Source organism: Trypanosoma cruzi, genomic scaffold (assembly GCF_000209065.1).
Source record: "Trypanosoma cruzi strain CL Brener 1047053516783 genomic scaffold, whole genome shotgun sequence".
Lineage (NCBI taxonomy): Eukaryota > Euglenozoa > Kinetoplastea > Trypanosomatida > Trypanosomatidae > Trypanosoma > Trypanosoma cruzi.
The window spans coordinates 129,927-156,030 of NW_001849509.1; the positions used below are offsets into that span (position 1 = coordinate 129,927).

The 26,104-nt window shown below is 43.1% G+C and overlaps 14 protein-coding genes across 14 annotated transcripts, besides 46 other annotated features; all 14 read right to left on the reverse strand.

The window, feature by feature from the left end:
- Positions 1 to 14,547: part of a sequence feature (heterozygous, Esmeraldo-like haplotype) that runs on past the window's edge.
- Positions 137 to 200: a sequence feature (A-rich).
- Positions 308 to 334: a microsatellite.
- Positions 457 to 479: a microsatellite.
- Positions 583 to 1,251, reverse strand: Tc00.1047053506885.354 (hypothetical protein, conserved; the record flags this gene model as incomplete). The annotated part of the gene is made up of 1 exon (XM_816416.1): positions 583 to 1,251. The coding sequence occupies one exon, from the start codon at positions 1,249 to 1,251 to the stop codon at positions 583 to 585; it is 669 nt and encodes a 222-aa protein (XP_821509.1).
- Positions 1,278 to 1,298: a sequence feature (AT_rich).
- Positions 1,570 to 1,594: a microsatellite.
- Positions 1,614 to 3,002, reverse strand: Tc00.1047053506885.360 (hypothetical protein, conserved; the record flags this gene model as incomplete). Its single annotated transcript, XM_816445.1, has 1 exon — positions 1,614 to 3,002. The coding sequence occupies one exon, from the start codon at positions 3,000 to 3,002 to the stop codon at positions 1,614 to 1,616; it is 1,389 nt and encodes a 462-aa protein (XP_821538.1).
- Positions 3,054 to 3,093: a sequence feature (AT_rich).
- Positions 3,199 to 3,236: a microsatellite.
- Positions 3,200 to 3,482: a mobile genetic element.
- Tc00.1047053506885.364 (hypothetical protein, conserved) lies at positions 3,749 to 4,756 on the reverse strand (the record flags this gene model as incomplete). Its single annotated transcript, XM_816417.1, has 1 exon — positions 3,749 to 4,756. The coding sequence occupies one exon, from the start codon at positions 4,754 to 4,756 to the stop codon at positions 3,749 to 3,751; it is 1,008 nt and encodes a 335-aa protein (XP_821510.1).
- Positions 5,096 to 5,782, reverse strand: Tc00.1047053506885.370 (hypothetical protein, conserved; the record flags this gene model as incomplete). Its single annotated transcript, XM_816446.1, has 1 exon — positions 5,096 to 5,782. One exon carries the CDS (start codon positions 5,780 to 5,782, stop codon positions 5,096 to 5,098), a length of 687 nt encoding a protein of 228 aa, XP_821539.1.
- Positions 5,782 to 5,846: a sequence feature (CT-rich).
- Positions 6,383 to 7,540, reverse strand: Tc00.1047053506885.380 (hypothetical protein, conserved; the record flags this gene model as incomplete). The annotated part of the gene is made up of 1 exon (XM_816447.1): positions 6,383 to 7,540. The coding sequence occupies one exon, from the start codon at positions 7,538 to 7,540 to the stop codon at positions 6,383 to 6,385; it is 1,158 nt and encodes a 385-aa protein (XP_821540.1).
- Positions 7,684 to 7,735: a microsatellite.
- Tc00.1047053506885.390 (AMP deaminase, putative) lies at positions 7,846 to 12,135 on the reverse strand (the record flags this gene model as incomplete). Its single annotated transcript, XM_816448.1, has 1 exon — positions 7,846 to 12,135. The coding sequence occupies one exon, from the start codon at positions 12,133 to 12,135 to the stop codon at positions 7,846 to 7,848; it is 4,290 nt and encodes a 1,429-aa protein (XP_821541.1).
- Positions 12,231 to 12,255: a microsatellite.
- Positions 12,296 to 12,331: a microsatellite.
- Positions 12,571 to 12,593: a sequence feature (AT_rich).
- Tc00.1047053506885.394 (hypothetical protein, conserved) lies at positions 12,646 to 13,326 on the reverse strand (the record flags this gene model as incomplete). The annotated part of the gene is made up of 1 exon (XM_816418.1): positions 12,646 to 13,326. One exon carries the CDS (start codon positions 13,324 to 13,326, stop codon positions 12,646 to 12,648), a length of 681 nt encoding a protein of 226 aa, XP_821511.1.
- Positions 14,548 to 15,099: a sequence feature (areas merged during assembly that could not be assigned to a particular haplotype. This can correspond to areas where the two haplotypes were merged or to regions with more than two copies in the genome that were merged during assembly.).
- Positions 14,588 to 14,608: a sequence feature (AT_rich).
- Positions 14,628 to 14,728: a microsatellite.
- On the reverse strand, positions 14,785 to 15,849 carry Tc00.1047053506885.400 (40 kDa cyclophilin, putative; the record flags this gene model as incomplete). The annotated part of the gene is made up of 1 exon (XM_816449.1): positions 14,785 to 15,849. The coding sequence occupies one exon, from the start codon at positions 15,847 to 15,849 to the stop codon at positions 14,785 to 14,787; it is 1,065 nt and encodes a 354-aa protein (XP_821542.1).
- Positions 15,100 to 18,888: a sequence feature (heterozygous, Esmeraldo-like haplotype).
- Positions 15,972 to 16,025: a microsatellite.
- Positions 16,071 to 16,098: a microsatellite.
- Positions 16,405 to 16,441: a microsatellite.
- Tc00.1047053506885.410 (hypothetical protein, conserved) lies at positions 16,628 to 17,083 on the reverse strand (the record flags this gene model as incomplete). Its single annotated transcript, XM_816450.1, has 1 exon — positions 16,628 to 17,083. The coding sequence occupies one exon, from the start codon at positions 17,081 to 17,083 to the stop codon at positions 16,628 to 16,630; it is 456 nt and encodes a 151-aa protein (XP_821543.1).
- Positions 17,242 to 17,274: a microsatellite.
- Positions 17,446 to 17,500: a sequence feature (A-rich).
- Positions 17,569 to 17,603: a microsatellite.
- Positions 17,643 to 18,686, reverse strand: Tc00.1047053506885.413 (glyceraldehyde-3-phosphate dehydrogenase, putative; the record flags this gene model as incomplete). The annotated part of the gene is made up of 1 exon (XM_816457.1): positions 17,643 to 18,686. One exon carries the CDS (start codon positions 18,684 to 18,686, stop codon positions 17,643 to 17,645), a length of 1,044 nt encoding a protein of 347 aa, XP_821550.1.
- Positions 18,785 to 18,807: a microsatellite.
- Positions 18,831 to 18,865: a microsatellite.
- Positions 18,866 to 18,903: a microsatellite.
- Positions 18,889 to 19,751: a sequence feature (areas merged during assembly that could not be assigned to a particular haplotype. This can correspond to areas where the two haplotypes were merged or to regions with more than two copies in the genome that were merged during assembly.).
- Positions 19,392 to 19,491: a sequence feature (A-rich).
- Positions 19,752 to 24,564: a sequence feature (heterozygous, Esmeraldo-like haplotype).
- Tc00.1047053506885.416 (regulator of chromosome condensation (RCC1), putative) lies at positions 19,875 to 21,095 on the reverse strand (the record flags this gene model as incomplete). Its single annotated transcript, XM_816411.1, has 1 exon — positions 19,875 to 21,095. One exon carries the CDS (start codon positions 21,093 to 21,095, stop codon positions 19,875 to 19,877), a length of 1,221 nt encoding a protein of 406 aa, XP_821504.1.
- Positions 21,105 to 21,130: a microsatellite.
- Positions 21,306 to 21,342: a microsatellite.
- On the reverse strand, positions 21,348 to 21,935 carry Tc00.1047053506885.420 (uncharacterized protein; the record flags this gene model as incomplete). Its single annotated transcript, XM_816451.1, has 1 exon — positions 21,348 to 21,935. The coding sequence occupies one exon, from the start codon at positions 21,933 to 21,935 to the stop codon at positions 21,348 to 21,350; it is 588 nt and encodes a 195-aa protein (XP_821544.1).
- Positions 21,968 to 22,038: a microsatellite.
- Positions 22,070 to 22,093: a microsatellite.
- Positions 22,281 to 22,307: a microsatellite.
- Positions 22,356 to 22,378: a sequence feature (AT_rich).
- Tc00.1047053506885.430 (glycine cleavage system H protein, putative) lies at positions 22,379 to 22,795 on the reverse strand (the record flags this gene model as incomplete). The annotated part of the gene is made up of 1 exon (XM_816452.1): positions 22,379 to 22,795. One exon carries the CDS (start codon positions 22,793 to 22,795, stop codon positions 22,379 to 22,381), a length of 417 nt encoding a protein of 138 aa, XP_821545.1.
- Positions 22,966 to 22,988: a sequence feature (AT_rich).
- Positions 23,070 to 23,148: a sequence feature (A-rich).
- Positions 23,161 to 25,329, reverse strand: Tc00.1047053506885.440 (hypothetical protein, conserved; the record flags this gene model as incomplete). Its single annotated transcript, XM_816453.1, has 1 exon — positions 23,161 to 25,329. One exon carries the CDS (start codon positions 25,327 to 25,329, stop codon positions 23,161 to 23,163), a length of 2,169 nt encoding a protein of 722 aa, XP_821546.1.
- Positions 24,565 to 25,044: a sequence feature (haploid, non-Esmeraldo-like haplotype).
- Positions 25,045 to 25,701: a sequence feature (haploid, Esmeraldo-like haplotype).
- Positions 25,396 to 25,521: a microsatellite.
- Positions 25,655 to 25,718: a microsatellite.
- Positions 25,702 to 26,104: part of a sequence feature (areas merged during assembly that could not be assigned to a particular haplotype. This can correspond to areas where the two haplotypes were merged or to regions with more than two copies in the genome that were merged during assembly.) that runs on past the window's edge.
- Positions 25,719 to 25,741: a microsatellite.
- Positions 25,742 to 25,762: a microsatellite.
- Positions 25,979 to 26,044: a microsatellite.

Consider the following 26,104-nt stretch of genomic DNA (forward strand, 5'->3'; position numbering starts at 1 on the left):
CAGGCCACCAGAGAAAATAAGCCGCAAATACACAAAAACCCGTACAGTCGTCAACAAGCAATAATCATAATAATCATAAAATCAAAAGACAGACAGAAGTGATGGGAACGCTGAAAGAGGGGGTAGAGAGAAAGATAAAAAAAAAAAAAAAAACAGGACAATACAAAAACAAAAATAAAATTAAAAAAAAAAAAAAAAAAGCGGGCAAACATTACAAGTGAACAGTGATACGCCTGCTCACTTAAACCCCCAAGAAACCACGTCATGCCCTACAAATATTAAAGCCTCTTCAAAAGCAGAAGCAGCAATATACATATATATATATGTATATATAATAATAATAACAAAAAAAAGCCGCCTTGCCGTTCCTCACAAAATTCCCCTCTCACCCGTCTTAATGTACTAAGGAGATAAATCCCTCACTCCCTTACATATCGGTTTCAAGTTTTGCATAACAAAAAAAGAAAAAAAAAAAAAAACTGGGTGCAAAGTGCAACTTCAGTACAGTTTCTCCCGCGCTTTGCCAATTCTCCAAATCTGTTTCTTCATACAGCCAGTAATAACAACAACAATAAAATTATCTCATTTAACATCAATTTTAGGTGTATTTTGCAATTTATTTAAAGGAGAAATTTTTTCGACCGTCATCGGCCCCTCCGGTATGCAGAGCTTCTCTGCATAATGCAGTTTTTCTCCAGACGGAGTTCCTTCTACATTTCTTGATGACGCTGGTGAGTATTCCGCTTGCTTTGGTGAAAATGGTGATTTTTCAGTCTGCCGCAAAGTGGTAGACGCTCCGTGACCACACGTGCTTACATCAAGCCGGTGCTGGAAGGAGCTGTTGCCTTCTTGAACCATTGTCGCCGAGCATTCTTCAACATCCGTCTGGTTTTCCCAGCGACTCATGGACGACGCCTCACTTTTCGGGTCAATAAAGTACCCGCCATTACGCTCCCTTACCTCAAGTATCGAGTCAACCCATCGGCAGATAGAGTTCACCTTGCTAAGCACCAGGTTTGTCACGTACACCTGCACCCCACGATAGTCCGTGAGAGCTACGAGATTGCTGTTTGCAGCAGCAGCAGAAAAAAAGGCAAGGGCATCGTATTCATTTATCACCTTGCCCTTTGAGTCATGAATGACAGCGTCCGACACGGGATCCGTCTGGACGCGCGGCTTTCCCCTCACTATAGAATTACACTGCCGGTTTGAATTCTGCAGTAATTTTTGGTTCGACAAAACGCACCCCATCCCTCCTTCGCAAAAACCGCTTCAAGTAATAAAATAAAATAATAAAACGCAACGACAAGGTGAAGCAAAGATACATGTAGACACAAAAACACGTACAAAGGCGGGTGAAATGGAGGAAGCAAGAGTGAGAAAGTGTGTGTACGAGATCAGAATTAAAAAATAAAAACTATTAATGATAAAATTACCCGTACGATATCCAATTGCCATGATCCAAGATCGTCTCTCACCCACCTTGAAGAACTTCCACGACCAACCACACAACAACAAAAAAAGGGCACTTAACCCATAAAGTTAACATTGGAAAAACAAAAACAACAAAATAATAATAATAATAATAATAATAGCATGAACATGTGAAGGGTCTAATGATAGTTCATGCGGTAGAAGCGGTCAAAAACACGATCACCATGAGCCTGAATGGACTTTTCAAGAACATGACGAAGCGGTGCTGTTCTCGTCTCCATCGCCGTCTTTGAAATGCTTGGAGTATTTGTTTGCATATGCAGAATGGACCCAGGTGCATCACCACTTCCTGCTGCAACTGTCTGAAGCTGGGCATTATCGCTTGTCAGCCACTTACCGGGTGAAATGAAATCCTCATAGTGTTTTTCGTATTTGTGTTGTGCCACCTTCAGCTTCTCCATTTCTACAAGGTTACGGTACCCTTCCAGTCCGTAAGGAGCCGCCGTGAGCACCGCGTAGCGCATCTCAAAGATGGATGCACTCGGTTGTAGCAAGGACTCCTTAAAGCGAATGTACTCCTCCACACTATAATCCGGTTTAAACCAATACGCCTGTCGCAAAAGATGGATGTTCTGTCCATAATGCACCAGCTCGCGGAGAACATGTTCACTCACGGAATCTGCAACGCGTTCCACATGGAACCGAAAGCGATTGTGTATGCCAGTTCTAAGATCCAGACAGCATGCTGCCGCCCCTGTTCCAATGTTTGGAACGTCTTCCTTGACAGGGTTAAAGATATAAAAACCCTGGACGCTGTACTCTCCGTACGGTAGCATCACGATGCTTTGGGCTGTGATGTCAAAAGAATTCATTACTTCTCTGCAGTTTCTTCCATCCTCAATCGTCCAATGATTTAAAAACTTATTTAAAAGTTCTTCTTTTGTTATATCCAACGGCAGTTCCGCAGCGGATAACGTCAACTCATGGATTGCGTCAAGCACTTCATCATCACGTGTAGCCTCAAAAGATGGAAGAATAAAGTTCACCATACAAAACGTCTCTGGTGCGTAGTTCTCAAAACCAACCAGTCCAAAGCTTCCAAAAGGTGCCTTAATGCCTTTGCGCCTCACAAGTAGATCTACAGCAACATTGATGTCAAGCTCTGCCTCTAACATTGCGGCGGCCGCCTCCTCAAGACTCACGCCAAACCGTCCGCAGAGGCGCCTCAAAGTCGCGGCATTAACGGAGCGCATCGGGTGACACCCCTCGGGAAACAACTCCCCAAGAGCTCCAGCATGCACCTCCCGTGGAATCGGTCTGTAAAAGACAACACGATTGCGCATGATACCAAAGGAATCACCCGGTACTTTCACGTCATCATCGCCTTCCCCATCCGGTGGTTGATCCTTGGTTCGAAATTCCCTCAAAAGCTCCCGCGGTGGCAGCTCCTGCTCCAAATGACGCCGCTCCTCCTCTGTCAGTGCATCCGACACGGTGTGGTAATGGGCCCCCGCAACTAAAAGGCGTGAAACTGGCGGGCGTGCAATCCGAAGAAGTGCCATCGTCATAAACAGTTTTTTTTGCCCGTTACCTTTCTACCCAAAGGACAGGTAGGAAAGAAATAAATGAATTTATTAATTTATAAAAAAAAAAAAAAAAGGACTGAAGCTTAAAAAGATGACACCGCATTTAGAGGCGGGCAAGCAGATCCCGCGGCCAGCTCCATGAATCATAAATGTACAGGGGTAAAGAGGGTCACGCACATTTTTTTTTTTTTTTTTTTTTTTTTTTTTTCTTCTCTTACCAGTCGTAGTAACTACACCTCAAATGTGCAGCTCTGGTAAGCGTACGAAGGAATTCAGTAGCAAGGATAACCTTACTCCGCGGGCAGCCATTATAGAATGGCTCCAACATCTGCCCTTCCGGCCCGTAAAACTAAGTAACAACTACTCATCGGGTTTGAAGCATGAACAGCAGGCGCTTAGCTTCCTCTCTAGCAAAGAGTACTAGACCCTGGCACCACGTTGAGGTGGCCGGCTGAGCCAGGGGGTCACGCACATCGTTGACATCAACATCATCGTCTCCTTCCTTTTCTGCGTTCCAACATTTGGTTTTGTTCAACTTGTCCCCTTATGTCGTATGGCCCTTTTCTTTCGCAAACACAAAAAAAAAGAACGTCCAAAACAAATGACAGCAATTGACACCCACCCAGACAGACACAGACACACAAATATATATACGCATGCCCTTTCTCTCCTTGTGTGTCTTTCAGGCCATCCTCAGCGTTTCCGCATCGATAAACTCATTACACAACTCAGAAACCCCTGTGAAGTACGGTGATTGATGACTCATCGATAAATATTTCATTGGTGAACTCGTTGCGAAGAAGGTCAAAGGCGACAACTCCACAGTTACGTAGCTTCTTTTTCTTCGCAATATGCTGGGATGATGACGGCAAAAATCGGCAAAAAAAACAACGAAAATAGCTGCTATGCCCTATCACAATGACCTCCTTCAGTTCTGCATTGCCGAGTGCTGAAGATGTGGCTGGCGTATATGAGTCCGGCTGAGACCCATCGAATAGGTGGCGAACAAATTCATCCATTCGCCCGTATACATTGATTTTCGAGGTTTTGTTACCGGCATTCAGATGAGCATCAAAAACTGTACCGAGCTGCTCCGAGAAATTCAACTTGCCCATTTTACAAGGAACAAGTTTCCCGCGCTCCGTGGAAAGTGTCTGTGCGTCTATGTTACGGGAACCCTCTTGTAGCGAAGAGTCCACCAGAATTCTTTCCCGTGTAGAAGAGATACGAGGTCTCATGCCAACAACTGCAGTTTCCATCGCCCGTCGCAGGTTGCTGCAAACTACAAGTGATGTGTTTGTGTCAAACGATATCTTACCCTTGGATGTACGTATGAACTGGGCCAATTCCTCTGCTTCCAAGCTTCCTTTGGAACTTAGTGGAGAATCGATGATAACAGAGTCAAATGGATCCATAAAAAGATAAATCGTTTCACGAACAAACGCCTTCACCAGACGTAAAGGCCATAAGGCTCCAAAGGAGTTAAATAAGGAATTCCAAACGGACTGCCCATGCCGAATAAACACTACTCGGATGACACGTTTGGATCCCTCTGTTGCCGGTGCCTTCATCTGCATGTGGTTACTCCCGGTAAACGATTTCGGAAGGTCGTCGGCAACCATCATAAACTGCACACCACTGATGTAGGATCCAATTTTCATGCGAAGGGCCTGCGCGGCCGGTGACACGGCAATAAAAACCGCAATCACCAGGGCAAACACCATCAACAGGAACATTCTTAATTCCCCTTGCCCTCCCCCTTTTTTTCCCTCTTTTTACCAGATATTCCTCCTAGAAGTAAATGCAAGAACAAGTGTGTGGGTGTCACGTGGAGAAGTGCGGCAACAGAAACCCTCCGCCAATCAAATAAATATATACCAAACATAAAGGGGAGAAAAACACACATCAGAACCTCCAATGCATCCCATTTTAACACGGGAATACTTATGCCATTTCCATCTTCTTCACTACACCTCTTCTACATCTCTCGTTAATGTACACAAATAATGTATATACGGTGTTAGCAAGGGATAAGGATACACACATAAAAAAGAAGACTAAGTTTTCCAACTTCCTCAAATAGCAAACCTCATATGTGCATCATTCAGTTCAATTTGTGCCTGGAAGCTTCCAAGCATCGCTTCGCAAATGGTTGAAGCTACAACTGTTATATCATATTTGCACATGGCGGGTTCTTTTAGTTTCACGATCGGATAGTGGACATTTTCATTGCACACAAAATGTAAAAGTGAAAAACGGCGAAAGCCCTTTCCACACGGAGACCCATCAGGATAAACCACGTCAACTTGTTTGTTATTATTATTATTACTTTCCTTGGCGCATGCATACAATTGATTTTCTGCATCTATGGTCGTCCCGGTACTCCTTAATCGGTCGGGCAGGGTATAAAAACCATCACTGTACTGCAGGAGCTGTGATCCTATTTCATCTACAAGGCGCCACCGGTGCTGCACGCCGAGAATGTATTCCTCCACTATCACCTCTTTGACCTCCCTGTATTGCCGAACCCACCTACCCGGACACAACTCGTAGCTCCAGTAGCCCATATTCCACGCGATGCAGCCGGTTCGAGAGGGCTTCAAGTTCTGCGACAGCTCGACGTTTTTGAAGAGCCCCATCTCATTCTTACGCAGTTGCCTCGCTAATTCGCAATCCTCGGCGAAAACACAACCGAGAAGCACAGACACAGCAATGAAAACGCGCAAAACACCTCCCGAAAGCATACGGCACCAACTACCCATTCTTTCTTTTTGTTTCCTTCCTGTTTTTTTTCCCCTTTTTTTTTCCTCTCTCTCTCTCTCTCTTAAAAAAGTGTCGTTTTTCTGCAATGCTATGTGATCCTTCCCGAAAGCAACAAGGGTGAGGCTTGTGACCCCAGTGACACCACGCCAACAGTCAGAGAAGAGAAGGCAAGATGAATAAGGACAACACACATATATAAAGAAGAGTTCAACATAAAAAAAAAAAAAAACCATAAAACACCCTCGCAAAGGTTTCCGCGTCCCTCCACCTTCCTTATGTGACGTCAATAGCAGAAAAGATACCCAAAAAGAGGCTAATAAAGAATAAAAAGAAAATCCTCTCTCTGTTCTCTTTATCCAACTCATTTGGAATCATAAAACATGAAAAAGAAATATTCTTCTCTCATTCTTAGGCGTCATTCAAACTATACTCTACTAATTACAGAGGACGGTACGAAGACGAGTCGATGTTCTCAAATTCTTCCTTTCCACAAAAATGGAAATACCGCACAGGCACACACATAACCTCCCAAGCAGTTAATATTAGGGAGCGGAAATAAAAACGGCGTATACATATATATATATTTCAAACGCCGATCTTCACCGTCTAGCGAACTTCTTTGAGAGTGTAGCCAGCAGCTTTTCCGTTGGGACGTAGTGACCGCATGGAGGGACGAGTTCTCCAAGTATCAGACAATCTTCTGCCCAGTTGACCTGTGCCAATGTAAGTCCAGGTAGCTCCTTTTTAACGTTAGCTGCCTCTATCATAACATCGCACTTTTTCTCGCCATGGTCGTACAGCACGTGTGTCACAGCTGTCCGTAAAAGTTTTCCAAGGCTGCCTTCCGATGAAGAGACTATTTGGGCTCCGCACAGCTTAAGTGCCCGTGTTAAGTGGGGGTTAGACTCAAGCGAGGGGGTAAGAAGAAATTTCATCCCGCTAAACAGAAAACTGTCAACACGGTTGTGTCGTTGTTCGCAGCGAAGAATCCCAATATTAGCCGCCCGCTTACGTGTTTCAGGGGCATCTTCATAATTTTCCTGATCCTCCTCTACACTTGCTTTACCCTTTTGCGCGTTGCACACGGCCTCGAACACGTCAACATTTGTGTACTGCAGTTCGGGGACTTCAAAGCAAGGTGGAAGATTTGCATTTGCGTTCACTAAAACATTGTTTGGAGAGCCATTTGCTTCCTTCTGCCTATTTTGCGAGAATGACGTTGGGATGGCGTACTCCTCCACATTCATTAGGTAGTAGGGGTGCTGATGGTGTGGAAGCACGGGACCTTTTCCAGTTGGCTGTGCCACAGCTGGAATAGATGTTAGGCGATATAGCCCAACGTGGATCTGACGCGACTGTAGCAGGCAGTCCAGCATCCATGTAATAGGAACTACAAAAATATTGCTGATTCCCCCTTCTACGCACCTCCGTACCTTGTCACTGCGCTCATATCCAGGGCGGTATACCAGCACGTTCACTTGTGAAACGTCAAAATCCACGATGCATGTCGCCCCGTGACGCTCAGCCATGCGCCATTCAACAGAGTGACTTGGGTGCTTGATGGTACGTGGAATGACTCCGTTGAAGTGAATCCTGCACCCCGCAAAGATCTGGGGCACACCGCAACGGTCCATCGGTCGAGAACGCAAACAGACCTGGCAGAAAGCATTTTTCCGGGAAACCTCCACCGTACAAATCGGGCAGGTCCAACTATCCCGGGTAATCGTCCCGTCAACAGGGTCCACCACACTCGACATGTCTGTCGATAATGCCTAGAGTAAAATATGGAGTAATACAAATGGCGTTTGTATGTGGATATATTTTCTTCGATCCCTTCTCCAGACCGTCCAACACAAAAAGCCACACACAGACTGAAACACTAAAGAAAAAAAGGAAAGGCATATAAATATAAATAAACATATATATATATATATATATATATATATATATATCATGAAGGGGAATTGCATTCAAGCATTAAAAGTAGCAAAAGAAAAAATGAAAGTTACATCATGTCAAAGTATTTTCCATACTATATATGTACATCTGTATATATGATGGTTTAAATGGTGCGCCGGACACCGATGCTAGGAGCAGTCAAACTGGGCAACCTTCTAGGGTTCCTCAGCGGCACAGATGACTCCGTCGTATGCTTCAATACGTCCAATGGCTTTGGACGCCATCGAAGGAGCCGCTGCACTGTCGCCCGCTCAGACGTCATAAATGCCGCATCAGGCGGTGTGGGAGGACGCCGCTCGTAGCGTAAGGCCTCCGCGCGATTGCAGCGTTCAGCCTCCTCCTGCATTTCCTGTTGATGTATGGCCAACTCTGTTAGCTTATCCACAAGCGACTTTTGCTGTCGACGCAAAGCGTCCACCTTTACCCGCGAGACACGCAGTTGTTCCCGCCTTGTTTCAACTTCGCGGAGCATGATTTCTATTGCCTGATCGTGCGTTGACAGAATGACTTTCTCAGGTCCAACGTCAAAATTTTTCTCATTGATTTCCTCTTCTTGATTCGTTGTGAGCATGCAACGCTTGATGGGACGCCCAGAACACAATTCAAGAATATCCATCTCTGTGTGGTATGTCTCAAACCGAAATGCGACACGGATGTCAGAGAGATGAGTTCGCAGAGAATCGTTTCCAAGGGAGGAGCTCATGTACCATTGATCTCCAATGGCATCTCGCTTGAACACGTAGTCAAATCCAGACTGCAATACCGAGTTACGTGCAATCTCACAGAGATCATTGGGAGAAAGGCCCCACACGCGTGCTGCAATACTATACTCCTCAATAAGGGGTTCCTGTGTCTGGTGAAACATCAATGGATCGTCTGTGCTAAGTGAGACGTTTAAACCGCGGCGAAAAAATTCCGGAAACGGGTTCTTCAAGAAACGTAGAAAGAGAGCATTGTTGCTCAGTGGTGATACGTGCAAGCCAATTTGCGAAAGATAAAACAAATATTGCATTGGAAAGTCATCCCGAAGGTTGATGCCGTGGCAAATACTGTTTGCACAGAGGAAAGCGCCATAAAGATGCTCTGCCGACCCTGACTCGCCACAATGAGGACGCAACGCAAATGTTGAAAATCCTCGTGATGCCCGAAATTCGTTAAGTGTACGGATGTTGGCATACAAGTAGTACAAATAATAATTATATGGAGGATTCTCTACGGATGTCCATGCCCATGGTGACACTGGTAAAAATGGCAAATCAAGTGTTGCTTCATTGTCGACAGAATCAAACCCACTCATGTGGTTTAAGAAGTGATGTATCAAAGGATGCTCGGAAGGATGCAGTGAGGCTTCCCAGAGTGGCTGAAATATGTTTTGTAAATATTGTCCAAAACTCCCAATCAAATTCTGTGCACGAAAAACCTTGTACACACGCGGTACTTGAATGACCCACTTGTTATGTTTAGACGACATTCCATGCGTGGAAAACCAGAGTGCAAGATTGTCCCATTCCCTGATGTTAATACCGTAAATGGAAACACGGTTTTCAGCATATGTGTGGCGATCCCTTGAGTACTGCGCAAACACATCTTGAATCAGCTCCGCAAAGTATCGTCCCTTCATAAAATTATCCGTCTTCAGAAGTAATGAGCGAAGCTCCGGGTTCTCCATTGGATTGTATTTATTGTTGAAATTGTCAAAGCGCTCAAATAAGGTGTGATCCGCCTGCACGTTCAACTGATCCACGGTCAGGTTCTTGGTGATGCCATTCTTCTTAAAGAAGTGACCAAGGGTGTGAATCAGATCCCCCCTCTTCGTGGCAATATCGTCTCCACTATACATGAGCTTCTTCACCACAAAACTCAAAAGCTGTCGTCCGGTCATACCGGCCGCCATGTGAATGTGCGTGTCAACCTTCACCGCCTGATAAATATCGCGGTTAGAAGAAACACGATCCTCCGTCGTTCCCGCCTCGTTGGCGTGGTTCAGGGCAAGATGAAGGCGAAACCGATGCTCCAAATTTTCAAGTCGTTTTTGTGAAAAGTCCTTCACATCCGAGGATGCACAAATGTCTTGTAGCTCCTTTAAATCGTTGCGGAATGTCTCTACCGTTGGAAGCTGTCGAGGCCATGCATGGACGACATTTTTGGGGAAAGAAATAAAGACGGCGTCATTTGCGGCATACGTCCAGTCGTCCTCGTTGAAACTGTCGGTTTTTCGTTGAAAATCGGCTTCCACAGAGCGCTGTTGTGTCACCTCCCACGGATTTGGAGGTTCCCAAATGTACTTGAAGCGCAGATCCATTGCCCGGGCGATGCCTCGTGCGGCACTGACAGCCCACTTTACTTCCTTGTGGGGGCCATTCAGGACTGTGCGAGGAAAACGAACTCGCGTATCCAGCACAGTGTGATATTCCACCTCCTTCACATTACTAATGTAATGCCAACGACTCGACCCTATCGCTTCGCGTGGGAGACTTCGGTTGATATATAAATCCTTCAGCATGCCTCGTTCCAAGTCCCATGACTCCTCACGGAATGCAAGGCGGACGTTTGTCACTTGACTCAATTCAAATGCATTTCCCTCAACTCCCCGGTTAAAGTTTTCCCCTAGCCATTCCTTCTTGGTCTCCAGTGGAAAAGAGGATATCATCACGCTATTTCGGGCCAATTCCGTAAGATCAAGAAAACTCAGGCCGCAGATTTTCATTGCTGTTCCGTATTCCTCAAACAGTGGAGATGAGCCGTGATGATAAAGGAGGGGTGCTTCGGTAGCAATTGCCACATTTAAGCATCGATGCAGAAAATTTGGGAGAGGATGATTTTGATAGTGTACAATCCCCTGAATATGATCATGCAAGGGGCTTACGGTAAGACCAACACCATGTAATCCACACAAGTATTGCAACACTGGATAATCCATGATTTCTGTCGCTCGCGTGATAACGTCCCCCAGTAGATACCCGGCAAGAAGACCATCCATTGAGGTTCGATAGCCACCGCTGCAACGTAACTGAAACGTGTTTAGGCCCTTGCGTTTCCGCAAACTGTTCAACACCGTCAAATTGGCATACATGTAATACAAGTAGTAAAGTTCATTTGGTTTAGTGCCATACGGCATTTCACTGGGAACGGGAGATTTTTCATCAAAGTCTGCTTCCAAGACATTTGCCGGTGGTCGAATAACAAACCCACCAACTTGTTCAAGAAACCAGGCAAGCGTAGCATAATTCGGCACTGTGGGATACAGTGTCGCCTTAAACAAGGGTAAAAAGATAAAGTCAAGTTGGTCCTGGATGGTATTGCAACTCACCGGATAATTCACACCGAATGGTGGATTACGCATGAAGCAAACCTGTAAAATCCACATATTGCGTCCATAGGGGCCAATGTTATTTTTGTTCAAAACCATGGCAATGTCTGCAAGTTCGTTTGGGTATGTGGCATACAATGGAATAGAATACTCTGTTGCCTGAACGTACCGTACCTGCTGTTCAGCTCTCTGAAGCCGCTTCTGTAGAAAACGCGGGGCACATGAACCTCGTAAGTGCAGAAAACTATATCGCAGTTCAGAGCTCAGTGGGGCTGAATCGAGGGCAAAATCAGCGTTTTCCACGCTACCAGGTGTCGGCCGCCAGCCCAGTCCTTCCACTGTCAGCCTTGATGGATCCTTTACTTCATACACCTCAAATATTTCTCGAAGTGTCGAATTGGTGCCGTCCCGGAGACGCAGTGGAGCGTCTGGGTAGCGACTATACCAATCCAAAATAAAGTCGAGGGTTTCTTGGGCGTCTGTAGAGCGTGATAGCAACACCGAATTGTCCACTTTGGTGGCTTTGGAGAAAACACCCCCGGCCTTGCGGAAATTGTGCTTCTCCTCAATGTCGGCATTAAGAAGAAAAAACATTCTGGAACGTTCCTGCATAATGTTGAGCCGATGCGAACATGCCTTAATGCAGGTGGTGTTCCCAACAGTTAGTCGTAGATGCTGCACATCCGACGCAAAGGTGGACCACGATTGCAACGAGTACATGGGCGAAACATCATGATCGGACAGTTTGTAGACACCGTTTTCTTGGGATATCCGAACACGAGACGGTAACGGAGGCATCTGGATTCGCCCATTCACCTTCTTGTAGCGGGGTCGCATACGCAGCGCAGCCTCAATGCGCTCGTGAACTTTGCGCATGTCCACTCCACCGTCATCACCGTCTATAACAACCTTGAACATGTGGGATTCCTGCAGCTGGTACTTTAAAAACTTGGCGTTGCCATGACTAATGGTAATTTTGTGCCGCGATAGCCGCCGATTCTCCCCCGCAGCAGAATGCTGGAAGTGATCTTCCTCGCCATACTCATTCGTGGAATCCAGATGAAAACTCGTTGCCCTGGACATGGCTCTTCAGTATTTGATTTCGTTGAGGGAACAGGCGAATGCCTGTTTTCCTCCTCCGCTGTTTGTTGTGTTTGCCTTCTCGCCTTGTTGCGTCCCACACACACACACACACACACACACGCCTCCTCTCCCTGTGGGGCAAAGATTTCACACGCAAGGCAAATGAAAAAATAAAAATAAATAAATAAGTAAATAACAAGAATGACATTAATTGCAGCAAAAACACACACACAAAAAAAAAATGATTGGAAATCACGCTCAAAGAAAAAACAAAAAAGAGAGAAAGAGAGCTGCACACAACTATATATATATCTACTAATCCGAAGCGTACACAAGAACACCAAGAAAAAAAAAAAAAAATCAATAGTAATAAGGCCGCAACCACGGCAAACATAAAAGAAAAAACACTAATTAGACGTAAAATTAAACTCCTCCAAATAAAAAAAAAAAAAAAAATAGGAGAAACAAGCTATAAAAGAAATGCACTACAAATAACAGCTACGTCACATTCTACATTTCATTACTCACATAACGTGACCCCCCGCTATGCGATTGATAACGCCAGAATCGCAAAAGCATAATAAAGAAAATAGCTCCATGCAGAGACCAAAGAATGGAGGAGATCAAGAAGGGGATAAATACAGGGGCTTTATGTGTTAGTCCCAGTGTTATTATCCACCCACATCCACCAAAACCAGACAAACCGACCGCCATCCATACGTCAAAAATCAAACCAACAAGGAGCCCAAAATATGACAGCAATTTCCTAGACTGCGAAGAATCCTTCGTCGCGCAGTAAACATTGTAGTACCACACAACAAATGCACCGGGAATTCCCAAAAGATACAGGAAAGAAAGTGCAAATTGCATGGTGCTTCCTCCCATTAAAAAATTCACAAAAGCGCACGCAATATTGTAAATAATCATTACAATTAAGCATATATACAACGCGCACAGAGTATACATAAAACGCTGTAAGTGCACGGGTACTTGCTCCTTGATGTTGTGGTATACCTGTGGCCTGATGCATAAAAACGCTGGAGGGAAATTGGGCGGTGGTCCCACCTCCGCGGCAATACTACGCTGTCGTCTACGTATGCTCTCGCGACGTTCCTCCAGCTCCTTTTCCTTCGCCTCCACCATCGCTAATGTGAGGCTTGGCGGCGCCGAATACGAGTTTGCTTCGAGCATCTTTCCTTCTTCCTCCTCTTCTTCTACTTTTTTTTATTGTACCCTATTCGAGAAAGGCGTTTAGCGCCCCCTACTCTTCCTCCGCATACACGATACAAGGGAAAACATCCAAAAGAGAAAGTTCATCACCGTCATCGCTACGGCAGCTCTCGTTGCAAGAAGATCGTACCAGGAAACAAACAAACAAACCCACTCCAAGACCACCACCAAACCATCACCAACCCAAGACTCGAATACTTCATGCTTCTTGCCCTACGCCAAGGAGAATACCCCGCAAAGCGGCCACGCCTGTGACCGCAAACAACAGATGAACTTCCCCACGATAGAGACATTCATTCACAGCATGCAGAATAAAGAAGTGCAATAAGAAAGGCTGTTGCTGTCAACGGTGAAAGGCACGCTTTTACATGTGCTTTAATGCCCAACAATACCATCTCTGTACGCATCAGATGGTAGAAATACACTGAGCGATATTCATCTTTAATCCCAGCGGCAGGGAGGGGAAAAAAAGAAAATGCATAAACAAACAAACAGGCTCAAAAAATCCAAAACAATTGCACCCAGTATCGCCTGAAAAAACGACCGGCACGTCAGAAAAGCCTATCACATGGCGAATGGACCCAAATGAAATTGACTTGTAGAATGTCAGAAACATTTCCACAAAATGAAAGTGATTAGACCCTAGCAACCTCGCCTTCTCCCTTTAGTTATTCAGCTTCCTGGTCTAGTGGCAGTAGAATCCAAGAGAAACTTACACATATTTTGGTTCGTTCCCATCTGAGATCGCATTGACCACAACACTCCCAACAATAAGCTTCCGAAACGCTGCACATGGCACTCGTATTTCCCTCCACCCAAAGCCGTCAACTCGTTATAAAAACGCAGCCCCCTCTGGGCTGAATTCCTTCACAACCACCAGGGGACCCGCAGGGGGTGATGTTGTAGGAAATACCCCTACCACAATGCCTACGGCGAGAGCTGAAGCCGATGTCATCTTTGCCTCTTTAATTTCATGTGCTTCAGAGAAGTACACGCGTAAAATAAGAACGTATTCGTGGCAAAGATACAAATAGACACAGAAAAACAAATAAATAAATAAAAAGCGTGTATCCACACATGCAATACATCACAACTTCAATCCATATCAATAATCTCCAACCTTTTTTTTTCCGTTTTTTCCCCACGCACCCTGGGCTCTGTTAGAAACCACCTCTTTTAAAGCCCTCAACAACTTCCACCGCGGCATCACGCATGGGAGAACAAAAAAAAAAAAAAAAAAATACAGCGAATATTAAATATTAAATAATAATAATAATAATAATAATAATAATAATAATAATAATAATAATAATAATAATAATAATAATAATAATAATAATATCAATAATAATATAAATAATAAGGGATGATATTTCATTAAATCCAGCAGAAACAGCGATGGCAAAATAAAAATTAATCTCACGAAAACATCTTCTTCAATCCTGCAGCCAATTTGGCGGTACGAACCTTCTCTGCTTCCTTCGCCTGCTGAAGCACTGTCACGATTTCAGTGTTATCAGGGTCCAACTTCTGTGCCTTTGTAAAGTCTGCCACGGCAGATTCAGAATCGCCCGCACTGAGAGAGGCAAATCCGCGGCGGAACAACGCCTTGGCGTTGGAATTGTCCAACTCAAGAACCCTCGACGCGGCATTCCTCGCCTCTGACCACTGGCCCAATTTTATTGCACATGCAGCTGTGTTGTTGTAGCAGGCAATCAATTTCTCATTAACAGCCACATCGTTTGCAGTGGTTTTGTTAATTGTCTTTACGAACCGTGCGGCCTTTTCATACTTCTGTATGGCGTTTTCAAAATCCGATGCCTTAAATAATTTGTTACCAATCTGCCTTATCTCCTCCCCCACATCAAGAAGCTCTGCATCTGTCAGTGATGGAGTGCAATCCTCCGGGTAATCTGGGAAGGTGTCCCCCCCGACCTGAGGCTCCGGCTCAGGAAGTGTATCTGTGACCCCACAATCAACTATCACGCACGGTTTTACGGGCTTGTCATTCGCACCAGTTTCGGTGTGCTCCAGAGCCCGAACGGTATTCATCCCACGAACCACCTTGCCAAACACAACATGTCGACCCGTAAGGTGTTGCGCTGGATTCACAGTGATAAAAAACTGGGACCCGTTGGTGTTTGGTCCGGCATTTGCCATCGCAAGCAAACCAGCCTTGTCGCAAGGTACATCAAAGTTCTCATCATCAAAGCGTTCGCCATAAATGGACACACCGCCTGTACCATTATGCTTCGTGAAGTCGCCACCCTGAATCATAAAGCCAGCGATAATCCGATGAAATGTACTGCCCTTGTATGTCATTGGTATTTGCGTCTCATCTGTCACTTTGCCCTCATTGCCCGTGCAAAGCGCCCGAAAATTGGCACATGTCTTTGGTGTAATGTCGTCAAACAGCTCTAGAAGAATTTTCTCCTTTGCTGGCTTACCACCAATCGAAATCTGAAGCCAACAGAGTTTCCCCATGTCCGTCCTCCCAGCAGCTCAAATGTATATATATATATATAACAATTATTTTGGGATTTTCTTTCTTTCTACAATTCCTCTTAAACCCAAACCAGGTGACCCGTCAACCAAAAAGAGCAATAAAATAAATAAATAAATATATATATATATCAAGAAAGAATAAAGAACAGAAATAACCCTTAAACTCAAATGCTCAACAAGCGCCTCTTTCTTTCATTTCCATATATATATATATATTTATATATATATTTCTTCATGTGCTCCTCGGCGTCTATCAGATGCGTCTTTTGCGAACATAACCGTGTCCACGTCCACGTCCCCCAGTCGACCAATAGCATTAAAAAAATTAGCGTATACTCTATGAATAAGATACAATAGTTCGTAAAAAAACATAACAAAACAAAAAAGGGAGCAGTCGCTCTATCGTATGACCTCCTCCTTTCCATGTCATGCACTCTTCCCTTTTTCTTCTGGATTCATGAAATGGAGTTCCCTTCATGTTTGTTGCTCTTAATTCGTACATTTTTCAGTTTTTTTCTTTGCTTCTTAAAAGAATTTCTTTTTTTTTTTTTTTTTTTGCTTTTCTTTCTTTCCTTCTCGCTCGCTCTCTATTCGGTCAGTGCTTGCCGAAAAGCGGGAAAGAAGCACTCGCTGCGGCGACATCTTCCGTGGTACATCAAAAGAAATTGGTGGAAGCAATAGTACAAAACACACACACACACAAACATACAGACAGGCAGGAAAATAAAGTAACATAAAATGGCGGGATGTCTCCCATCTAGAGAACAAAAGTTTGCATGCCGAGACAACAGACAGATGCCAGGAGAGCGGCGGCAAACTCGTAGCCACATTCTGTGAGCAGAAGTGGCAAAGGTCGTTGACAAGAGAAAAACTGGTGCTGGTTGATGCATGTAAGCAGTGCAACCACCACCCCAGCCGTCTGGTAGTCACAGAGTCCCTTGCCGTTGCAAACAGTGATAATCGTGTGAACGGCGACGGCTCGGGCGGCACCGGCAGCAAATGTGGTGATGCAGCAAAAAACAGGAGAGTATCGGTACACTATGTGCTCCACCCTCCGCACACCCTTGTCGGCGGCAAGATAGTAATCCGCAACTGTCTTCACGATGAGACCAAACCAAACCATGGAAAACAGCTGTTGGACCAGAGCGGCCAAAAGAATCGTCCACGGGTCCATCCGCGTAATTGCCTCACAGATTAATGCGCTCAGAGTCATTGGTGTGGTCAAAAGTATGCGTGAATAATGCAATAGGAACAAAAAAACAGCACACACACACACACAAAATAATAATAATAATCCTTTCCTTCTTTTCCCTTGGCAGCGTTTTATTTGTTTGTTGTGGAAAGGATGAGAAATTTTAAAAAAATGAAAACATATATATATATATATATATATATATATATATAGAATAATACATAAATAAGAGAAAACAATATTGTCATCAGGTAACACAACCCGGTAATAAACCACAGAGGCAAAAACAAGAAAGAAAAAAAAGAAACATGGGCCTTTGTTGGCAAACAGACAATCTCCCAAAGAAGTGTAGGGTCAATTGACATCATTCATCCCATTGGAGGAAACACAAATGAAGAAACAACAACAACAACAAAAAAAAAAAAACACCAAAAATAAGCTATTATACATGGGTGGAGAGGCACATTTTTTTCCTAAAAAAAACTCCCTTTGAGAACATAAGCCTTTTGTTGTTGTTGTTGTTGTTGTTGTTGTTGTTGTTTCTTTGATATCATTTCTTCCATATTCTTCAAATTTAAGTTTACATCCCGTCACTGGGGCCCATCTGATGCAAAAGCACCACTAAGGACAGAAGCCTCCTCGCGTAACCACCATCAATATCAAACCACAGCAGTAGTTTTTGCGCCTCCCCATCACGCAGAGAATAGGAACCTGTCGCGTCGTAACACAGCTTACCATTTGGCACACAGTCGCAACTAATGAGGTCCTCTTTTGAGTAAGAAAGCACTCCGTTGAGTCGACCTGAAGCAGCTTCCTTCAGAGCTTGATCCAACATTTCCTTCGAGACAGGCTGGCTCAACCGGACCAACATGTCCACGGCACATCCTTTTTTCACGGGGACCTGAAACGCAGTTCCTGAGATGCGTCCCACAAGACCTGGTAAAATTTTATCCATGGTCTTTTTCCCGTTGTCGATATAAGGAACAATGTTATCAATACTCACTCTTGTTTGGCGCCAGTCTTGCGGATTTTTGGACCTTCCTGCTGTAAGCTCCATTGGTCTCATACCGTGAATGGCGGTGTAGGAGCACTCTTCTAAACCATATTGCTCATGCAGCAAACGAATGAGAGGAGCGAGGGCGACTGCAACAGGGGAGCCAGCACACACAACGGAACACGCACTTTTCAATTCTTCGTCATTTGCACCAGAAATGAGAGTTGGGGCGTCCGCACTCTGTCCTGCAACAATGACGCCTTTGGCACCTCCTGCAACATGTCCCCAGCAGCGTTCTCGCGTGGAGCTTAGTCCCGTGCACTCCACCACGTACTGCACCCCGACATCTCGCCATGCAATCTCCACAAGATCATGCTTATGTGAAACACGAATTTTCTGAGAACCCTGGATGCAGATGAACTCCCCGACCACCAACACTGAGGCTCTGTCCCCTGCAGAAAGAGAGCTTTCGCGCCGCAGCAAGTATGCAATGTAGTCAATACTCATGGAAGCATCGTTTATCGCCACCACGCTCACTAAAGGGTCCGTGAACGAGGAAAAAAGAACGGCCTGTCCAATTGGCCCAAAGCCATTAATGCCCACACAAACCGGCAAGACAACATCCTCCATTTCTTATCACTCTTCTCCAATGGCAAAAAAGCAACACTGTCCGTCGTAACCACCGCAGAAGCAGCAGCGGGATTACAAAGCCAAGAAAAAGCAAATGAAAAATAAAATAAAATGAAATAAAGGTACAGACAAACAAACACACAAATATATATATATATATATATATATATATATATATAATAATAATAATAATAATAAATTAATAATAAAAAAAATATGCGTCTGGATGAAACCTTTTCACATTTACCCCGAAGAAGAAAGAACACAAATACGGGAGGACAAATTTTCGTTCAATGTGCCCTATATTGCTCACCTCAGAAAAAATTCATAGAAAACTCACATCAATAAACAAATTCAAAGGGCATACATGTTACAAAACCCGGGCACTTTGCGAACGCACATAGCGGCATTCTCTTTGCGGAACCGCAACCACCGGATTCCCCCGCGTGAAGGGTAGCGGATAGTGGGTAGAACAGAAGAGGAGAAAGAGCTGCACTCGATACCTTCCAACGCGGTGTCCCTGGAAGCAAAACTAAAGTAATAAAAGAAATAAAAAGCGGGTTAAACAAGACGTGCTATCATTTACTTGTCCCCATTTGGTCACACATCCTTTGCATAGGTTTCTACGACCAACAACACACGCAAATGTACAAAAAAGGACATTCCGTCCACGTACTCGAATTTATTCAAGGTTCACCTTTTCTTCAAGAAAAAAAACAAAAAAAAAAAAACATCAACAAATAACAACAAAGCGGCGAAAAGGAAAAAAGCAACAATTGTAAACAAAATCCCAAACATACATAAATAAATAGGTACGTGTTTATTATCCGTACGTGTACCATCAAGCCAATCCCAAATAACCCCTTGACCCTCCCCCGTTGTCCAAAAACCGGAAAAACAGACCCTTTCCCTCATTTGGTGGAAATAAAGAAGCCTTAGCTATGAATATGTATGTATTCTTATCAGTTTAATTATTTTACCATGCAATGCGGATTAAAGCGATGAGAGCCTTTTTTGAAAATGGCAATTTTAGCTTAATGGGTGCATAAATAAATAGCTCATAAATTTTTTTTTTCTGACAAAAAGGCTGGAAATGAGGCAATTTTACCCCACATGTTGCCCAATTTTTACCCTTTAACCCATGACGGCTTTTTGTTTTCCATTTTGCGTCGTTTACTTGCTTCTCTTTTATCGGTGGCAAACGTAAAACCTTGCAATTAACACTCCGGTTATCAGAGCAGCAAACGATGTGGCTGTGCATACCCATCCAAATGAAGGTTTTTTCCAATCCGATTCCCTAAATGTCTCCCAGAAGGAAGTTCCATCAGCTGCAAAAGAATCTTCCATGAATACCGTGTAATTCCCGCGCTGCACTTCCTCTGCAGAAAGCAGGAGGCAAGTATGTTTTCGCCCACACGACACAGTAACTACATTTGCTTTTATCGGGAGAGGTACCTTTGTGAGCCTTTCAACGTGTGGGATGACACCAACACCAAGCTGACCGTCTCCATTGCGCCCATAAACAAACAAACTGCTTCCCCCATCTGTCCACGCAAAGACGTTATCGTCCCCTGCTGCAAGTCCCGTCGGTTTAGACAGTTTGAATGACTCAATTTTATTGGAAAGGAAAATGCAACGCTTTTTTTCTACTTGATAACATAACGTGTGACGACGACCGCAGGCCACAAGTGAAACACGCCCCACATCTCTTATGGGCCTCCATGTGTATGTACAACAATCAGCTATTCCAAGCTGACCATCACTGTTACTCCCCGCACCCAAAATCTCACCTGTTGTAGTTACAAGAATTGCAAAGTTTACGGATGCAACTACAAGGGCAATGCGCGTTCGTGAGGGGCCAACGGAAAGACGAGTTGGCACGGCCAATGTAGGTGTGTGCCATACTTTGGGGCCAAGCATACCGGTTGTTGTTTCTCCCCAACCAAAGAGATCACCAGCATCCGTTATGGCAAACGATGTACGTGCACCACAAAAAACATCTCGTGCAGTTTCATCAAGAAGTACTCGTCTAAGCTCATAACATTCACCGTGGTACGTACCATCTCCCCGTTGTCCACAAGAACCTTCTCCGCAGCCGTAAATCTGCCCCGAAGAAGTCAAAAAAAGAGAGTGGGATTCTCCACAGGAAACCTTCACAACACGATCATCAAAATAAGTGTTAATTAAAGTGGGGTAGTTGACAGTTGGCGCAGGCAGCGCGAGTTGGCCAGATTCATTACGTCCCCACCCGTAAACACTGCCGGAACTTGTCAACGCCAAGGTGTAATGAGCTCCGCAAGAAACCTGAACAAAATCACCTTCAATGCTCAGGACCTCGAAAAACGAAGAGTCGCCTTCACGGCCCAGCTGAGCATGATGATTTGAGCCGGCTGTCGCTAGAACGGGCATCTTTTCGTGAATAAAAATAAAAATAAAAAATAAAACCGCAAACAAATTAAAAATGCACAATAATCATCTCTGACCGATGTGGTGCAACTACAATGGGAAGCAACAAAGCCAAGCAAACAGGAGAGGAAATTGGAAGAACATCATAATAATAACAATAAAAGAAGGAAGAAGCAAAAAGCAAAATGAATAAAGTGGTTGCCCCCCCCCCCCAAAAAAAAAAAAAAAAAAAAAAAAAAAAAAAAAAGAATGTCGTTATTGGTTCAAAAAAGCCTCGCGCTCTCGCAACTCTGCTCGCATATGCTGCAATCTTGCCTCTGACAAAGACTTCAACTGTTCGTCTTTTTGCTTAAGCTGGCGCAAAAGGTTCGATACACTTAACTCCGCATTCTGAAGTTGCCGGAGTTTTTCAATAAGCTCAGTCTCCTGCTTCCCAAGCTCTTCCAGTTGCTGCTGAAAGCGGTTCATCCGTTGATGATGTCCCAATTCCGCTGCCTTTTCCTCCTCCTCGAGTCCGCGCCACTCATTATCCAGGGCATTTTCCACTCGCTCCGCATCCATAGTCGTTTTCTTTCTCTCTCTATCCAATAAGCTTCGCTGGGAGCTGCGCTCTGTATTGGCTTGCTCAAGTACAGCTTTCCGGGATGCAACGTACTGTTCCTTTTGAAATAAGATTCGTTCACTAGCATCATTTTCGTTGGCAAGCTCAACAAGAGAAGCCTCCAGTTGAATACAGGCGGCTTTTTTTTCTTCCAGCTTCGACCTAGCAGAACGAACCGCAGCGGCACGCTTCTCTAGGTCCGCATTCCAACTATACAACCGTGCCTCTTCAACGCGGGACATGTGGCCTTAAATGTGACCCCGCAAAAAGGAGGAAATAAATAAATAAGTAAAATCACACAAGATGGCAAACAATAATAATAAATTAATTAAATAAATAAATAAAAATAAGCCATTTGAAAAACAACAACAACAACAAAAAAAAAAAAAAAAAAAAAAAACAGTAACTCAACTTTCCCCCTACAATGCCTGCTATTATCAGCCCTTTAACTTTTCTTTTCCGTACTTAGGTGTGGACTTTTTGCTGCTGTTTTTGAGCAATACGAAGGTAACGCATATCTTATAGCGGTTGAAAATTGATCATCTCATTCCTGTGCATCTTCTCTCTATACAGACAGACCCTATCTAATTATTATTATTATTATTATTATTATTGCGTCACTCCTTGGAAAAAAGAAAACCAAAATGGTTGTCCCTATTTCGTTTTATATATATATATATATATTCTAATCAATAAACTTCTTGTACTCTTCTGCGGTCATCAGCCCCTGAGGAAGTTCGCTGCATTTCACCTTGATAAGCCAACCATCACCCTCAGGAGAACGGTTAATGAGAGCTGGCTCATCCTTTACCCTGTCATTTACGGCGTCAACAACACCATTGATGGGGGAATACATACAGCTGGTGGCCTTGACGCTTTCCACCTCACCAAATACTTCCTTTGCGTTTAATTGATCCCCTACATTTGGAAGTGCGACATACACCACATCACCAAGACTTTCCTGTGCGTGGGCTGTAATTCCAATAGTGGCAACACCACCATCATGTTCTACCCATTCATGACTATCCGTAAAGTAGCGGGTGCCATACAAACGAGCGGAAGCCAAAAATAAAGTGGAGCTTAATTGAAATACGCGACGCATAATAAAAACTCTCGACAAACAAAATAAAAACTATCAAAAAAAAGAAGCAAAACAGGCAAACACACGCATAGAGGGTAGAAAAACTCTAGATACAGTGATAATTACCGTTTCTTTTTACACACTTTCCTCCCCTCTCTCCACACCGAGAGTTTGATTTCAAAATTTTTCGCAAAATAAAAAAAAAAAAAAAAAACACGGAAGAATACACTAAAGATAAATAAGGATATTTCCGTCTAAGTTTGAAACCCCTTGTGTGATATTAATGATAATTATTAAAGAACAGCCAAAATAAAGAAAAACAACAACAACAACAACAGAAAAAAACACAAAAATAAAACCGATGAAATCAACAATCTTCCAGTTTTTCACAGATCGCCCCGATCATCGTCGCTAGATTCAATTACAACCTCATTTTCGTTGTTAGCGTCTGGTTCCTGGCGCACAATTTGTTTGATTTCTTCCATTTTCTTTTCATATTCTTCTTTACTGCATTGCTCAGAGCCACAGTCTTCATCCTCAAGCCACTCCTGCACCTCCGACAACTTCGCCCTCAGCATTTCAACTTTTTCTGTACTTATCACACCTAGAGCAGTTTCGTTTTCCAAAATGCCTTCGCTTTTCGCCCAAAAAACATAAGCTTCCAAATTATTCTTCGCCACAGCTGCTTCGTGTTTCTTTCTTTCCTTGTCAAGTATCTCAGCAATCCTTTTTTTTGAGCGCCTAAAAGCTTCCTCAGACAGTGGTGAAGGATTTGTAAAACTCACTGTCGTTGCAACGGTTGCAGAAGTTCGCTTCATTTTAATATTATGGACAGTTCGGTATGATGTATTGGTAATATTTGAAGTATTTGTTATATCTGAAGTATTTAGATCGTTTGTTGTTGTGTTCAGTTTGATTTTACTAGAGACATTTGCGGCATAACGATAAATGACATCCGCCTCATCAACCTCAAAAAGCCCAGAATCATTTATTCGCAGTTGAACACGGACAATATGGCTATTGTTAGGATGTACAATGGTTGGTGCAAAAAACCCCAAACGTTCAAGCGTCGTTTTTACACCAATTACCTGAATTTTAACGACGCAATTGTTGGATTCAAAAATTTCAACGGTAAAATCTTCAGTTCGATTAAGCGTTATACTTTGTCGCATCCCCAAAGCTGGATTTTCAGCAAGCAAACGTCGTGATTGAGAAGAATTTTTCGAAGAAGAAGTAATAGAAAAAAAGAAAACAAATGGTATATGCTCCTCCACTCGAAAAGAACGGACACGGTAAAAAGGTGACAAGCGAAGAGCATAATATGCGGCACCTACGGCAGCTGCTTCATCGGAATTCAAAGTTCGATCCACCTCTCTACCTAACATAGCAGAAAGATCGGATATAATTTTTGGAGTCCGAGAGGTACCACCCATCATCTCAAACGCATCGATATCGCTCAAACTCAGTCCAGCTTTAGATAAGGCTTCTTCCGCCAACTTAGGCACCCGTTCGAACAAATGAGAGCATTTCTCCTCCAGATCTTTTCTAGATATTTCCGTACTAAAATCTCTTTCTGGAACAATACCCTCAATAGTAACGGGTGTCTTACTATTTGCTGAAAGTATTTCTCGAGATTTTTTGGCTGCACGCAGAAGTGAAAACTGAGATTTTCGTTCGGGTATCGTTTTTCCACCAATAACCTTAGAAATCTTCATTTTGTTCATTGCCTCCGCTTCAAAAATTTTGGCAATACATAAGTCAAATGCTCTACCTCCCAAAAACGTATCATCTACCACAGCCATTGTCGTTAAAGTACCGAAACTGTCAGCATTTTTTATCTTCTTCCCAGACTGTGCGACTGGGGGAGAAAATTTGTAAATACCAACTTCGGTATGAGTACTTCCAATGTCATAAACAAGTAGATTCATTGTTTTATTTCCCAATCCTCGTCTTCGGATACCGTAATAAAAGGCAGCTGCCGTAGTACTGTGCATTAATCCTAAAACATTCATTCCAACTAAACGCGCTGCTTCCAATATGGCTTGTCGCTTTCCCATAGAAGAATGAAACGGTATTGTAATAACGACACTTTTTGGATCCACCACTCCATCTTTTTCCGAAATACTTTGGCAGTACTGAAGTACCATGGCATATAGTTCCTCCGCGGTGTAATTTCCATCTTGAGAAAAGCAAAATCCAATCGTGTTTCGCTCTTCGGGGCGGGTCTCAAATTCAAACTCCAGGTCCTTTAACATCGTAAATTCGGTGGAATCACACAAAATCCCTATCAGCTGGTTAATCATTGTAACCATATTTAAGGGAAAACGAGCCGCCAACGCCTTGGCTTGATCTCCAATGTACCTCTCTCCATTCTTAAAGCCAATGTAGTTGTCTGTTTTTCGATGGGATTGCTCATTTAGCACAATATCAACGTTATTGCCATTGTGCGGCCCGGCAACCTCAATGTATTCAGATCCAAAGTCAATGCCAAGAACATTTGCGGAAGCTCCGTAGCTCAACAAAATAGCCAAAATAACAAATGAAACAATTTGCATTTTTCTATTATACTAATTATATAATGAGTAAAAGAATAAAAAGCCTAAATACATATAAAATAAAAGATAATAATAATAATAATAAGAATAAGAATAAGAATAAGAATAAGAATAAGAATAAGAATAATAATAATAATAATAATAATAATAATAATAATAATAATAATAAGAATAAGAATAATAAAAACAATATAAGAAAAAAAATTTTTTTTTTCAAAGAAAAAAAACAATTGAACAAAATTACATTATCATAAATAAAAATACATCCTGTTGCACAGGAAAAAATAAATAGAAAGCCAAAAGCAATATAAAACTCAGAAATCTGTGTTATTATCAGAATTATTTGTTATTTTTCTATTTTATTTTATTGTTATTATTATTATTCTTATTATATATATATATATATATATATTTTCATTCTTTTATAATTTTTTGGAGCGAAGGGGATGCACAAACTACAGAGCCACGGATATTTTTTTGAATGCCCGAAAAATTTTTATAATTTTCATCTAAAATTTTGCATATGATTCAGCACCTCAAGTTCAAGGTCTGACGATACCTTTTCTTTTTTACATTTCCACAAACTTTACAAGTTGCCACTTCCAACAATTCATCTAAAACATATAAAAAAGGAAACACACACAGACAGAAAAAAAAAGAAAAAAAAAAAAAAAAAAAAAGGAAAAGTAGCAAAAAAAAAAAAAAAAAAAAAAAATTGATTAGGTTTCAATCAGAAAAATTTGGCATAGTTGAGATGGTGGTCCAGCCCCTCGCG